Raw genomic sequence first — 15,207 nt, forward strand, 5'->3', positions numbered from 1 at the left:
TCTAAGGTGGGGGAGTAGGAGAGAAGGGAGAAAGGAATATCAAAAGATAACTGTCATTTCCAGCCTGGGTTCAAGAGTAACACGGTGGCATCCGACCCCAGCCCTGTTTTCTGTGGACTGATAACGTCACATTTTCCCTTGATCTTTGGAAGCGAGAACTCAAAATACGCCGGCTTGGTTATTAGCAAGGCAAGTGCGCCCTCTGGCGTTTCTGCCTGGTCCAGAAGCTTCTTGGAGGTCAGGAACTGCAGCCCTGGTCCAGAGCGTAGATAAGCTCTGCTTTAGCCAGTTTCTCACTGTTCTCCTTCCCTTTCTTACTCAGGGTATTGCAGGCACGGATGTGGCAAAGGAGGCATCAGACATCATCCTAACAGACGACAACTTCACCAGCATTGTGAAGGCAGTGATGTGGGGGCGAAACGTCTATGACAGCATCTCCAAGTTTCTGCAGTTCCAGCTCACTGTCAACGTGGTGGCCGTGATTGTGGCCTTCACCGGAGCCTGTATCACTCAGGTGAAAGGAGCGGAGTGCGGGGTGGGCGAGATGGGAGAGGTGAGGCGGGGGCTAGGGAACGTAGGAGGCGGGGTACTGTCTACTGAGGATTACGGGCAAGAGTTTCCCCGGTGGCGTTGGGGCAGAAGTTAGCTCTGCTGAGTCTCCATCTGCCCGTGTGGACGGATGGTAACTCATCTACCATTAATTAGCACATCCGTGTCAGCCGCTGTGATGGGTACTCCTATGGGTTATCTCTCTTCTTCAAAAGCAGTCTTGGAGAGTGGGTATTCTCTCCATTTTACAGGTGAGGAAACCAAGGCTCAAAGAGGTTAAGTAACTTGCTCGAGGTCACTCAGCTGAGAAATGGCCAGATCCAAAGTCCGGGTGGATGGTGGGAGCTAGGCCATTGCAGGGGCAAAGGTGAGGCTGAGGAGGGAGGTAGGGGGTGTTTTCCAAGGAAAGCTAAAAGGACTGGTTCTTCTTCCCACCAGGATTCCCCACTGAAAGCCGTGCAGATGTTGTGGGTTAACCTAATCATGGACACTTTTGCCTCCTTGGCCCTGGCCACCGAGCCTCCTACGGAGTCTCTGTTGAAGCGTCGCCCCTATGGCCGCAATAAGCCTCTGATCTCACGTACTATGATGAAGAACATCTTGGGCCACGCAGTCTATCAGCTCACTGTCATCTTTTTCCTTGTCTTTGCCGGTGAGCCGAGGGTGAGGCTGGGGCTGGGGGAAGGGTCGGAGGGCTAAATGGAGATGGGGGCAGAGAATGGCCCGGGGAAAGAAGGTAGCAGTGGGGCACACTGAGCACCAGACTGGGAGTGATAACAGCTGCGTTTACTGAGTGTGTCCTCTCTTCCCACTACCTGGCACATTATGCTATTTGATGTACCCCTCTCAAGAATTTCACAAGGGTGGGGGTGCCTGGGGGGCTCAGTCGGTTGAGCGCCTGACTTCGGCTCAGGTCATGATCTCGCGGTGTGTGAGTTCGAGCCCCGTGTCGGGCTCTGCGCTGACAGCTCGGAGCCTGGAGCCTGCTCCAGGCTCTGTGTCCCCTCTTCTCTCTGCCCCTCCCCTGCTCGTGCTCTGTCTCTCTCTGTCTCTCAATAATAAATAAATGTTAAAAAAAAATTTTAAAAAAAGAAAAAGAATTTCACAAGGGTGGCTTTCTATAGCTTTTTTTTTTTTTTTTAATAGATTATAAAAACCGAAGCTCAGGTCACATAATGAATAAATAATGGTACTAAGGTCAAACCTGTGTCTGCCCTGACCCCGGTCCACAGTTTTACCACCACGCTGCACTACAAGAAGTCGAAATCAATGGAGCAAACTGAGAAAGAGGGTCAGATGCGTTGAGATGAGAACTAACACTTAGAAGTATTTGATAACTAGTGTAGCTCAGATACTAACCTATTAGAACGGACACCGGCCGTCAGCAAGCAGTTTGGCCATGCCAGCGTGTTCTGACTCAACCTGAGCCCTCGTGGAGCTCATACTTCACCCACTAATGCTTCCTTCTTCCCCACTAGGTGAGAAATTCTTTGACATCGATAGCGGGAGGAAGGCGCCTCTACATTCCCCACCCAGCCAACACTACACCATTATTTTCAACACCTTTGTGCTGATGCAGCTCTTCAACGAAATCAACTCCCGCAAGATCCACGGAGAGAGGAATGTCTTTGCAGGCATCTTCCGCAACCTCATCTTCTGCTGTGTGGTCTTGGGCACGTTCATCAGCCAGGTGAGCCTCCAGCTGGAGTTGGGGTAGGAGGTCTGGGATGGCAAAGGCCAGAAGCTGGGAACAGGATTCCCTAGGTACGCAGGAGAAGACATGAGGGAATGATGGGCACTCAGGCTGTAGATTGAACACTTTCGGATTCCCAGGTGGCTTCCATTTGCACGTGGCTCTAGAACTGGAGGCTGCTGGGTCAGGTGCTCCAGGGCAAGGCAACGTGTCAGTAGCCAATCAAATAAGACTTGTGGGATCCTTTGCTTATGTTTCTAAAACACAGAAATTTCACGAAGTGACCAAAGAGAGGGCCACTCTCCTAGGTCCTTTCCATGCCTCCTGCCAGCACGCGTGAAAGGTGCAAATACGTGCTGTACGGGGTCTCCCCTTGTCCCTGCCCCTTTGTTCACGAGGGGCTCGTGGCAGAAAATGCTGTGCACTTCACAGAGAAAGAGAAGTACGTGGTTCACATGCGGTTGACAATAAGCCTGACTTAGGCTCCTCTTGTAGAACTGGGGTCAAGGGCACAGTTGCCCTGATGGTAGAAGGATTGGGTTCCTTCCTCCTTGCCCTAGTCAGAGGCAGACTAAAACATCTGCAGATACAGGAGACTGAGCTGGCCCTATGACAAAGGGCTCCTGAGTCTCTCCCAGCAGGTATCTCCCTTATTTACCCCCCTCCTCAATTCCCCCTCTCCATCCCTTCGCCTTCTCTTTGTCACCCACCGGCTTTAGTCACAAGAAGCCTCCAGCCCCCCTGGATCGCCAGCTCGTCCCTTAATAATAGTCATAGTAACGATATCTGTCCCTCCATCAGGGTCTCTATAAAGACTGTGTCTCTCTTCCCTTCTCCTCTTCTGGTTTCCTTCCTTCTCCTTCTCCAAAAAGCCGATCAGGGCTTGCACCACAGGGATCACGGGGCAGGGGTTGATGTGGCCATGACGGCCTTGGCTGGACAGCTAGCTACCTGTTACCCATCAACCTGACGGTAGGCTGCCTCTTTCTCGGTTCTAGATTCTCATTGTGGAATTCGGGGGTAAACCCTTCAGTTGCACGAAGCTCACCCTGTCTCAGTGGTTTTGGTGTCTCTTCATTGGCATCGGAGAACTGCTGTGGGGCCAGGTGAGTACCGGCAGGGTCGCCGTGTGGGTCCACACAGCCGGCGACGCCCCTTCCTCTAGAGGAGATGGAACACGCACCGCGGGGACTCCCAGATCGTCCCCGTCATCTTCTCCTTCCCACCCCTTCCTACCCACAGCTTTCAAGATCTTCCCATCTTACAGGATCCCAGAGGGGACTGATCAGTGTCCACCCCTTCAGAGGCTTTGGATCTCTTCTCTAACCATGCCTAGAGACAGCCACGTCCCTTAGCTTCTCTGAGATGGGAGTGGAAATTGTCAATGGGATTTTGCTAAGAAGAAAAAAAAGAGATTGAGGGTCTTAGAAGCAGAAGAGTTTACCAAGCAGAAGTCTTTATTCTGATGAAGCCACAGTCTGGCTGTGAGCTGCTGTGCTGACAAAGTTTTTGTCTGGTTGTTGTTGTTGTTGTTGTTGTTGTCATTGTTTTTAATGTTTATTTTTGAGAGAGACAGGGTGTGAGTGGGGGAGGAACAGAGAGAAAGAGGGAGACACCGAATCTGAAACAGGCTCCAGCTCTGAGCTGTCAGCATAGAGCCCGACACGGGGCTTGAACCCACGAACTGTTGAGATCATGACCTGAGCCAAAGTCGGACGCTTAACTGACTGAGCCACCCAGGCGCCCCACTGTGCGGACATAGTTAAGGGCTCCCCAGCATCCTGTTTTTCACCCCGACCTCATCTGGGTTGCATGCCTGACCCTCATCTAAGATATATCCAGACTCGCAAGGTCTCTAGAGAAGCAGATCACACAGTTCAGAGCATAGATTCTGGTACCGGCCACCTGGGTTTGAATCCCCATCTCCCTTCTACAAACTGAATCACTTCGAGCAAGTGTCTTACCCACTCTGTGCCTCAGTTTCCTCAACTTAAGATAATAGGATCATTGTTCATCGTTGTTGATCAGCCAATGACTCACAACAATGTCCAGGACCCATAAGTACCCAGTAAGAGTGAGCTGTTAATATCATAACAATATCATCACGTCTGGTTAAGTTTTGTTCCTTCCCTATGACCACCGTGTGCATCCCCCTCATCCCCGTCTCTGACCCGGGCTAAGCTCTGCTTTGCAGACCCCCACTCTCTACTGACTGGCATCTGGCCCCCTGGGTGGCTTTGCTCTAAGTGGCCCCAGAGATCCTTCCCTGGGACCGCAGGCCTTTCCCCCATAAACCTGCTGGTTGCTTCTTTCATATCCCCGAGGTGCCTCCCTGATTAATTGCTATCCCAGTTCCTAACACAAGTCCTTCCGCCCCGTCTGTCTGCCGGTGTTTATGGATCAGGGGGTCCCTTTTATACTTGGGTGAAGCCCGTTTGTTTCACTATCTGAAACTCCCGTCTGCGTCTGGTCTCACGTGTGGCCACATAGCCTTGGTGCCGGATAATGGCCTCCCTTCTGTACCACGGAGCTCCTTCCAGTCATCCAAAAGTTGCACTTTGACATTCTTCCTATTTCAAAATACTTGACTCTGCATCGGAACGTTCATACAGTCCCCGTCTCCTCCGAACCCTGTCTGCTCCTCGTCTGTCTGTGGAGGAGAAGTGATTGAGCTTCCTGTGTGGTTTATTTTGAATTGCAAGCCCAACCCACTGCCCCATGTCTTCTGGTAATACTCCTCTGTCCCTCTCTCCTTGGCCTGTCCCACCCACTCCCTCATCCCAAGCCCAAGAAAACCTCTAGTAGCCTTTCACCCCCGTGTCATACACAGGAATTACTTTGCCCGTGGTAACTAGAAGAGGGTCATTCCCTTCCTGCACTCTTCTCTTCGCCCATACACACGCAGTGTGACCGTCCCGTCCCCAGACTTGTCTTCCCCCTGGTCTGGTCTCTGTCCCTTGCTACTCTGTATCATGCGTTACAGTTCTACTTCCCTTAAAAGATCCATGGCAAAATGGAAAGGAAGAACTGAGACAGAAGGAGAATGAAGTCTACAACTAGCCAGGCAGCTGGCTGGTCAGATACCAGAATGGAAGTTCTCCTTTGTATGTCCACAAATACAGAAGGCCTTCGTGATGGTCCGCCAGTTGGTAGGCACCGCCTACCTCCCCACCATGGGTGATAGGGTGAAGACTGACCTACCCGGGGGCCTGACCGTGCAAGCTGAGTGACAGCTCTCCCGCCCTGATTCTGGTGTCTCCCCTTTTGCTGCCCCTGTTCTCAGATAATCTCCTCGATACCTACGCAATCCCTGAAGTTCCTGAAGGAGGCCGGGCATGGCACCACGAAAGAGGAGATCACCAAGGACGCGGAGGGGCTGGATGAGATTGACCACGCGGAGATGGAGCTGCGCCGAGGCCAGATCCTCTGGTTCCGGGGCCTGAACCGCATCCAGACTCAGGTACTCTTCCTAGTGGCCTGTCCTCCCTCCGGGAGAAGAAATGTCTCCAGGTTGGGAGGTGTTGGGAGGGCAGCAGCTGTTCTTGGTGGCCGACGTCTCTTCCCTCCCTAAGGCTCACTGCTGCTGGACAGCCCGGGCTCCCTTGCTTCAGGACAGATCGGGCAGCAGCTGCTGCGGGGGCTCCATAGTCAGAGGGCCTAGAGCACGGGGCACCGACTGGTAGCATAGTCCTTTAGCTTCAGGTTGGCTCTAAACCCCACTTTGCCACCCTCCCGTTGGGCCGGCAAGCTTCCCGTGTAAGGTCTCTTGCAAGCACCAGACCTCACTTCAAGGCGGGAGACGTTCAGGGTCCTTCCCCACCCTTGAGGAGGAAGGAGTTAGACAATAGCTCTCAGCCAGCACCTCCAGCATACGCTGCACGCCCATCCTCGAGCTGCTGTTAGGATAACGTAGCTGTTCTCCAGAGGGATCCTGGCCAGAGAAACTCATCCTCTTCCCCACCCAAACTTTAAGGCCATGGTGGGGAATCTGGTGGCTAAGTGTGTATAAACGACAACAGTCTTTCACTGCCTAAGCATCTTTTGCAGGATTCAGACTTGCTTCCCAAGAAGGAAGAAGCTATCGTTTCCCCAAACCTTTTCCCTTCTCGAAATTTGTAAAATGGCCTCGATGCTGCTTGAGCCCCCCGCCTATGAAGCCCGACAGCAACTTTTTGTTCCCTCCCTTTCCACGCAGCAACGGTAACCCACCTTCTCCTGGGTGGGCGAGCTGGTCTAGGCCGGTCATCCTATCTCTCGCCCTGTCCTTGCTCCATATGCCTCTATTGTCCTAGTCCTGAGATTTCCCACCCCCAGAGAGCAGGCCTGTTCCTCTCTGCTGGTTGGCCGGAGAGCCCAGAAACAAGTTCACTCTCTAAAATTAGCCTTGCAGATGGTTTAGAAAGTTCCCTAGTCAAGCCCACCTCCTTAGTGCATAGGGAAGAGCGATCAAATGAACCTTCACAACTGAATATGCTGGGAACTTGTCTCCCACAGACGAGACAGTGATGGAGATGGGAAGGAAGGGAAGGAAGGGCTAGGTAGGGAAACATGGGGGCTCCTCCCTCGCGCTCCTCCTCCCAGAGAGGGAAATTCCCACGGGACCTGCCAAAACCGAGCCCCCCCCCCCCCGCCCCCGCCCTTCCAGGCCACTGGCTCCTGTCTCTAAGGCCCGGTGCTTTCCTTCAGGTCTGCTCCTTTCAAAATAACCTGTCTGCTTTTCTCTCCTTCAGGGTCACTGCCTCCTCCTACGTGATTTTTTTTTTCTTAGCCAGGATTCCCTCGTTCCAGCGTCTCCTGGCCCCTTGCCAGCCTTCTGTCCTGGGGGGCTGAGAATCATGGATCTTCCTTCCCCTCCACTACCGATTTCCATTCCCTCAACTCTATACCTCTCGGTTCCCTGCCTGCATAGCTTTTAGGAAACTGCCTTTCCCTGTGGGGGCCTGAGGCAGCTGGGCCAGAATGGCATGAAAGCCTAGGCAGCAAAGGCAACCCTCGAAGATGCCACCATGACCAAATCCCTGCCATTGGCGGTGTGCACCTGACCCCATAAGCAAATGGGCCTGGCTGTGCTCACCTGAGTCACAGACACCTGACGCTCTCTCCTGGCATCAGCCCGTCGGCCTCAGCAGGGCTCTAGCGAAACCCCCGCCATCTGATTGTTGGTCCTCATTGTCATTCTCATCGGCACACTTGGGGGGTGACAGGTGTTGCCCAGCTGTTGTCCCATCCTGGTCCCTTTAGTTTAGGGAGACCCAAAAGCACTGGAGAGCCGAAGCTTGGGAAACGTAAGGGCTAGACTCTTGGGAAGGTAACCCTGGGATCCACTTTCACTGTGGAGGTTGGGACTTTGTAACACTAACAGGCACTAAGGAAGGAGTGTGCACCGTAGCTCTGTCCTCCCCACGTGCAAACCCTTTCCTACCACGGGATTGGGCTCCTCAGTCCCCTGGAACTAAAAACTATATAACGTGATGAAGGGGTGATAGTTTAGCTCAAACTTTGGTCTGAATCCAGAAACGCGCCCTAACCATTTCACGGCTTCTCGGGAAGCTTTAAAAATAAGAAGGACGGTCTGACTCATAAGGTGCCTGCCCTCCCACCTTCCCACCTGGGGAAATGAAGTCACATAAATGGAACCAGCCCTTGGTATTAAGCCTGTGGGCATTTTTGAGATGATTCAACCAGATCCTGAAGGAGAAAGGAATTCTTTTTGATTTGTTCCTTGTCACCTCGGGGTCAGGGGTAAGGACGGGAGGTCTGCCCCAGGCCCCAGACCAAGACCGTTGCTGGAAACCAAATGGCATGAATTCACCTCTGTCTCTGAGAAGTAGCACACAGAACACCAGAGGCCACTTGTGTGGGTTAGACTTGTAGCCACTAACCACCACCGGCCAGCTTCCTCCCCCTCCCTGGATCTGGCTACTGAGTCATTGTCAGACATCTGTCAGACATTTATCTCCAGCGTGTGACCGCAGCTAGTAACATTCTCACTCAAGAGCCTGGCCGCTGGATTCCTCAGCTCCCTTCTCAGGGGCTCTGTCCGTTTCAGCCCTGGGAGAGGGTGTCCCAGAGAAGAAACCCAGAAGCAGGTGAGCCCAGCCGTTGTGGCCTGGGAGGCTTTCCACCCCGGCCCTCTGTGTGTGGGCTACTCCATGCCTCTGTTTTTGCTTTAAACACAGGAGTTAGATTCCTGCAAAACCTGCAAAAACAGGTCGTCGATTTCATTGATTCAGAGGTTCCAGAGCCTCAAAATTCAGTAATCTATACTTTGCCTCGTGTCTTAAATTCCGTGCCTTATTTTTTCAGAGGACAGGTCAGCACAGTGAATAAGCTGTCACTATCTGCCAGGAGTCATGGGGTGGAGAAGTACCTTTACATTTTAGATACATTTGGACACCCACACACCTAAAATGCCCTTCATAGGCTAAAAGGGAAGAGAAGACTGGATTCTGGCTGGGTATTTGGACTCCACGGCAAATTGTTCCTTAAATGAAGTATAATATGCAAATAACGGTTTTCCCCCTTCTCCTCACTCTTGCTTTGTGTCTGAGGGAGTGTCGCTCTTTTTCCCCGGCTCCTGTCCCCCTTTCCCAGCACTTTCCACCCCCCTTCCCTGACCCTCCAGGACCCCCGCCCCCTGCCTCTTTCTTCACCCCTCTCTGACTGTGGAGCAAAGCTGTCTCACTCTCTGATTCTTTGCAGATCGACGTAATTAACACATTCCAGACGGGAGCCTCTTTTAAGGGAGTCCTAAAGCGACAGACCATGGGTCAACACCTTGATGTAAAACATGTTCCTAGCTCATCCTATGTAACAGTTGCGCCAGTCAGATCTCCCCCCACCACTTCTGTTCCTGCTGCTGTTCCACCTCCTACTCTGGGCAGTGAGTGACAGTCTATTATGATGCATGATTTGCTAAAATGACCACAAGAGAGCACGTGGCATCCACTTTAACCAACCGTGGCATCCACTTTAACCAACCGTGGTTATCTTTTCCTTTTGGTTTTTCCCTTTGATCTTTGACTTAAGGGAAGAAAAATGGGACAGAAATCCCACTCCCAAACCAGCCTGTGTGCCCTTTTATTTATTTACTTTTTTTTAGTGTTGAAAAACTATTAAACCATAGGCATTTTAAAGGCAATAATCCTGTTTTCTGATTGTTCCTCTGCATTGCTCGTTTCTTCCTGGAGTTTTGTGTTGGTTTGTTTTGCTTTACTTTAGTTTTTTGTTTGTTTGTTCTGCTTTGTTTGGATATGTTGTTCCTCTCCTCTCCTCCTGCTCCTTGGAATCTAAACCTTATCTCCTAAGGTTAGATGTGAGCTTAGGCCAATGAAAACCCTGCACTCGCCTCATTTGGGGGCAAGTTTCAGATCTCCTGAAAATGAGTATGAAGAGAGCTACATTCCCATGGGGTTTTCTTACCAGCAGATCTGTCATAATTGAGCCAGTGTTGAAGTCGGTCCCTTAGGCCACCTCTCTGTCGTGAGCTGGTCATACTGGCATAGAGTAGCTGAGTGTGAAGAAAAGAAGGTGTTCAGTTCACGTGCACAGGGCTAAGTGTCCCTAAGGTTTCACTTTTCAGGGACTTTAAACCAATTGAATTCACATGTGGGCAGGAGAAATGTATAGGCAAAGGTCAACATAACATGTTTTTCTTCACTCCAACTTTTTTTTTTCTTTTAAGGAATCTCTGAAGAGCAGCTTTTGCTTTGTTTTGTTTTTGTTCACTTTTCCTTTCCTCTAGTTTGATTGTGTCGGCCGTAGCCAGCCCTCCGCGTTTTATTGTGCGTATAAGGTTTTAGGAACCCCTTTCGCAGCCAGACTGTCAATTGGAATGCTGCCAGTGTTTAACCTAAGATCTGGTGTTCCCTTCGGTAGATTACTGGATTCTTGCTAATGCTTTTGCCTTCCTGTTCCTGGTCACTTTACCTTCCCCCGATGGGACAGAGAGGTGAGAGAAGGCTCTTTGCTGATAGTGCAAGGGACTTGGTGGGGAAGGAGTCTCTGTGTATGAAGTTTATTGTGAGCTTCAGATAGTTGAGTGTTTCATTTATCTCTTTCTCCCCCACTTCCAACCCCCCCCCCCCACCCAAACCCTGGAACAGGGAGGTAAAGAAAGAACAGTTGCATTGTCTATGGTTCACGTGGTTGTGACCTGTGCAGGTTGACCAGACTTAGATTATTTGTTGTCTTTTCAGCCAACTCTAAGGGTTCTGGGGTGACATATAGGAGGTGGGGTTTTCTACAGATACATATTTCTATAGATACATATTTCCTAGGCCCCAAAGCAGTCAAAGAACAAAATAAGTCCTACCCTTCTCTCTCTGGTCCTTCCATATTCCTCTCTTATTTCCTTTTTTCATCTAGTTTTTCCCTGTCCTTCTAACTAGCATCTGTTCTTTTTTAATTATGCCCTTCTTTTAGGAAGGGTTAGTGGCAGACGTCCCCGCGATGTGAAGGTAGAAAGAGACTAAGCAGAAGACAGAGCCCATTGGGCTCTTAGGGAGTTGCCGGTAGAAGGTGTGGTCCACACCCTCAAAGATAGAAAATCAGTCAAGAGACACAGCCACTCCTGCTCTTTCTCCAGCTGTGTGCCTTCTTACTTGGCCGTCCTAGAAGAAATAGTCACGCATTTGAAGACCCCCCTTCCCCACTCCAGATCTCTAAGTGAATTCAGTTATTTATCTAACTTTCTGTAGATAAATCTTTAAGATTTCCCTCTATAGGAAAGCCCTACTCCCTTCTCTTCCCCTGGTTTCTGAAAAGAAAACAGAAAACTGTAGAATATAGCTGAAGAAACGGAGTCTTCATCTGCCCCTTCATAGAGCTCCAGAGAGTGGCCCTGAACCCTCACACCTAATGGAAAGTCCAGCCTGGTTGGGACTCCTAAGACATGAGAAAGAGTTACCGTTCAATCCGTGACTCCACCCATAGGACAGGGGCCACAGAAGTGTCATTTCCCAGCCGTTTTGAGAGACGAAAACTGGGGAAGGAAGGGCTGATTGGCCGAGGGGAGAGTGTCAATGGCTTTCACAGCACCCTCTTCACCAGCTATGTCTTGTTCCCCGTACACGGCTCACGCACCAGACATCAAGAAAGGAGGATCCCACCTCTGCTTGGGGTGGATTGGTGACGATGTATCTGTGTGATTGTGTTACATACTCTCTGAGGCCAGTGCTGGAGCGGAGGAGCATTCTGGCACCCTTCTCCCTTCTCTCTGCCACCAGGCCACTAGATGGTGCCACCTAGCTCCCTGACCCCTCTTCCTTTGAGCTCTTTATGCAGGATGCTGGTTTCCCTTTAGATTCTAGAAGCCCTGCAGTCTAGCCGGATGACTGTTCCTTGCTCCCCCAAAGAAGAAATCATCCCTATTTTTCCATCTACCCATTCCAATTCACTTTTATTTCCCTTACGGTTTACCTGTAACAATGTTATTGATCACCCCAACAGGTGAGAGGAAAAGCCAGAAAACAGGGCTCCAGACCCTGACTCCAACCCCCGTTTTTAAAAATCTCTTTTCTGTATTGGACTCCACACAGAGTTGTTTTCATTAAGTATTCAGTGGCTTCAAAAAAAAAAAAATAGAAGCAGGAAGTTTGAAAATCACTGATACTGAAGAGAAGCAACTGTTGGCATAAAGGTCCCTGTTCTTCAGCAGCACTTGTTAAACACTTTGAAATCTCAAGAGCAGGTGGAAAGCGTGGGCCATGCCATCACTCCTACAGGGGGGTGACATGGCTTTGAACCCACCTCTTGAGCCTCTGTTCCATCCGATCTGACCTAGATCTGGAGCAAAGAGCACATGACAGGTAAAATTCACCCATCAGATGGTCACTAAAAGTCCTAGCAGGGTGGAAAAGTAGGTCCTTACTTTCCGTTCAGCATGGTGAACGTGTGCCCAGGTTCCTTGCTTCTTCTTGGCGGAAGCGTTGAGCTGATCCGACCCAGTGGCAGAGAGTCCTTTGCCTTCTAAGCTCTGAGCACCCTCAGTCCCGGGTGGGTCCTGCCGTGCTGTTCTGGGATGGAGGAAAGCCTCGGCTGGTAAAGACACAACTTTAGTGGATCCTCCTGGCGCATTAGTCTTAAAGGTTCTGTACAATGACCGAAAGCACGGCCTGACTCTTTGTGTCTCTGCTGTGTGCACGTTCTTGCCTCTTCTCCAGGGACACATTCTCTGCTGCAACAGCAGAGGGGTGGAAGAGGTGCCTTACGCCGACATTCATCATTCCTCGCCCTGCCCCTCCCCCACACAGCAGTTTCTCCCGCGTTGCCCCCATTTCTTTTCCGATGAAACCATTTTTGGACGAGACTAGAATCAGCCACCTCCCAACAACTAAAACTGCCCTACCACCACCGTCTCTTCCCCCCAGCCTCTCCCTCCAACCTCTCGGGATCCAACCTCCTGCCCCTACCCCGATTCTACTCACCCAGGTTCTAAACCATACTTGCGAGAGGCCTACGGTTCAGAAAAGCAGGCCGCCAAAAGAGCTAGTGCCTGTGGACAAGGCGCCAGGTGGTCATGGGAATCGGTTGTTTATTTTTCTCTCTTCTCTAAGTTGACTGAATCCCTTCCCTTTTTGTGCGGTAGGAAAAAAAGACCTTGACACTTCTAGGACAGGGCGGTTCCCTCTGCCCGTTAAAACTGCAAATTGTCTGTAGCACGGCCTCCCGGGTTGGGTGCCTTCTCTCCGGGTCCCATCCTCTCCCTTCTCCGCCTAAGATCGTGTTCCTCTTCCAACTTACAAACAGCTGGACAGAGCCACAAGGCCCGGCACAGGTGCTGTGCATCAGAGACACGACATGCGTTTGAATCATGCAGGCCACCTCTTCTGTCAGTAGTCAGAAGGAAGGCATCTTCCGATACCTGCATTTCCTCCCCATCTGCCAGGGGAGGGCCCGAACGGTGGAGCTCTGCTCTCTTTCGGGGAAGGGGACATGGTTGAGGTGGCAGGATGTAAGCGTATGCATGTTCCCCGACTGAAAGAGCAACTATTCAGCTGGACAGTCTCAATTTCTTGCATGCTGCCAACACAAACGAAGATTGTTTTGTCTGCCTTGCTGCACGGTATCCATGGTCACTTATCACCCAAAGTATATCCTGTATGTGTTTGGCTCTTTAAGGGGTTTAAACAGATAACTAAACGTCGGTGTGTGAGTTTTCCGTCCCACATTCGCAAAATGTTTGGCCTCAACACAGAAAGCCACGTGTCTGAATCATCTTTTAAGTTTGGCTATTAATTTGCACCTGGTTCCAATGCCCTTGCCTTCCATCCAGAAGAACTAATGAATCTTTGTTTTCTGTTTCGTTTTAAGAATGGATTGTTTGGGAACGCTAACTTTGCTTTGGGTTCTCTACCTTTTTTTTTTTTTTCTTTCTTTCTTTCTTTCTTTCTTTTTTTTTTTTAATGCAGCTTTTGAAATATTCAGTTGTTTGCCATTACTCACCCCACCCCAACCCCGTGCTTGGAAGTTGATGTTCCTGGTGTTCCGTGATCTCTTATGTGTTTGATTTTGATTGTTGAGCAGTAGTTTCTTGTAGTTTGGGTTTTGTTTCTCTCCTCCAACCACCAGTTCTTTGTTCTACTGGCCAATTCTCACCTTCGTGTTTTCTCGTCCTCCTTTTCCTTCCCCTGGTATAGATCAAAGTGGTCAAAGCGTTCCATAGTTCCCTCCACGAAAGCATTCAGAAACCCAAGAACCAAAACTCCATCCACAACTTCATGACCCACCCTGAATTCGCCATAGATGAGGAGGTGCCACGAACACCACTCCTGGATGAGCATGAGGAGGAAGATCTCGAACAGGCTCCTAAGGCTGGGACTGGGGTGCTCCTGTTGGATGGTGAGGTCACCCCATATGCCAACAAGAACAACAATGCGGTGGACTGCAGCCAAGTGCACATCGTTGCCTCCCATGCGGACAGCCCTCTACACAGCCTGGAGACATCAGTTTGAACTTCATTCTCTGGCTCCCGTCCCCGCTTTCTCCATTTCCTTTCTCATCTGTCCCATCTCTAAGGTGACGATGGGACTTTTCACTGTCATGTCAGCTGCTCCCAAGTATGTGTGAACCCCCACCTGACCATGAAGAGGCAAGAGTACAAACCAACAAGGATTTCAACTTAAACTTGAGTTGGGGTTTGTAGCAGGACCCAGTCAAACCCCAGGAAGGTGATGAATGGTAGAATCTACCCCTTGGGTGTATCAGTTGTCATTTTTAAAGAAATGATGACAATCCTCTTGGCATCTACCCCAACCCAGACTCTTCCCGGTATGTATACATATGTCATCAACTCCTGACTTCTGGATTTTACCCTATGAGTCTGTGCCACTTATAAGCGAGGTTGAGGGTTCAGAGAGAGAAAATATCCCCAAACGAAATGTGTTGAGATAGGAATGGAATGTATAGAATCATCTTATAGAGTGGTTGTTTTTCAAATGACTTTCCCATTTTCAAACCTTACACCTAAAGCCCTCTAGCCCTTTCTGCCCTTCTAGTCAAACCTCCCCAAGGTTCTTTTGGTCTTTTGTGACCATTGTCTTCCTTACTTTCACTCTTTCTTTTTTTTCCCCCTTTTTTTCTTTTTCTTTTTCTTTTCTCTTTTCTTTTTTCTTTTTCTTTTTTCTTTCTTTTTTTTTTTTTTTTTTTTTTTGTCATGATGATTGAGAAATTGGAAAGGACATGGCTGAATTGAGTCAACTTTGGCCATTCTCCCTTCTGGCCCCAGTGGAACCCTTGGTTTAGTCTTAGAGGAGGAAAGGTTTCTCTGCTAATAAGATCCTTTTGAAGCAATTGAGAGCTGGTAAGAATGTGTTTCTGTTGTTGTCAGGTTACCTTCCACTTCTAAACTGCCATCTTGTCAGGTGTGTATCATTTCTAAGTGCCAGGGAGCTCAGCCTTGACCATGAAGCTTTCATATGTTTGGTATGCAATTTTTACCATAAGCCTGATTGTTCTCCTATTCC

General features: G+C 50.0%; 1 protein-coding gene across 7 annotated transcripts in view; it reads left to right on the forward strand.

Moving 5' to 3' along the window:
• The window catches only part of ATP2B4 (ATPase plasma membrane Ca2+ transporting 4), a 94,353-nt gene extending 79,499 nt beyond the window's left edge, over positions 1–14,854 (forward strand). For 4 of the 7 annotated variants that reach the window (XM_042976834.1, XM_042976837.1, XM_042976835.1 and 1 more), the window contains 6 exons: positions 323–514; positions 988–1,201; positions 2,028–2,239; positions 3,241–3,348; positions 5,526–5,702; positions 13,882–14,854. In XM_042976834.1, coding sequence (XP_042832768.1) covers positions 323–514; positions 988–1,201; positions 2,028–2,239; positions 3,241–3,348; positions 5,526–5,702; positions 13,882–14,196 — 1,218 coding nt within the window. In that variant the 3' untranslated portion in view covers positions 14,197–14,854. Of the gene's footprint in view, positions 1–322; positions 515–987; positions 1,202–2,027; positions 2,240–3,240; positions 3,349–5,525; positions 5,703–8,944; positions 9,126–13,881 lie in introns of all 7 variants that reach the window. The other 3 variants (XM_042976838.1, XM_042976839.1, XM_042976840.1) reach the window with 2 other exon arrangements.
• The last annotated feature ends 353 nt before the right edge of the window (positions 14,855–15,207 follow it).

This window comes from Panthera tigris, chromosome F3, assembly GCF_018350195.1.
Source record: "Panthera tigris isolate Pti1 chromosome F3, P.tigris_Pti1_mat1.1, whole genome shotgun sequence".
In the NCBI taxonomy this organism is placed as follows: Eukaryota; Metazoa; Chordata; class Mammalia; order Carnivora; family Felidae; genus Panthera; species Panthera tigris.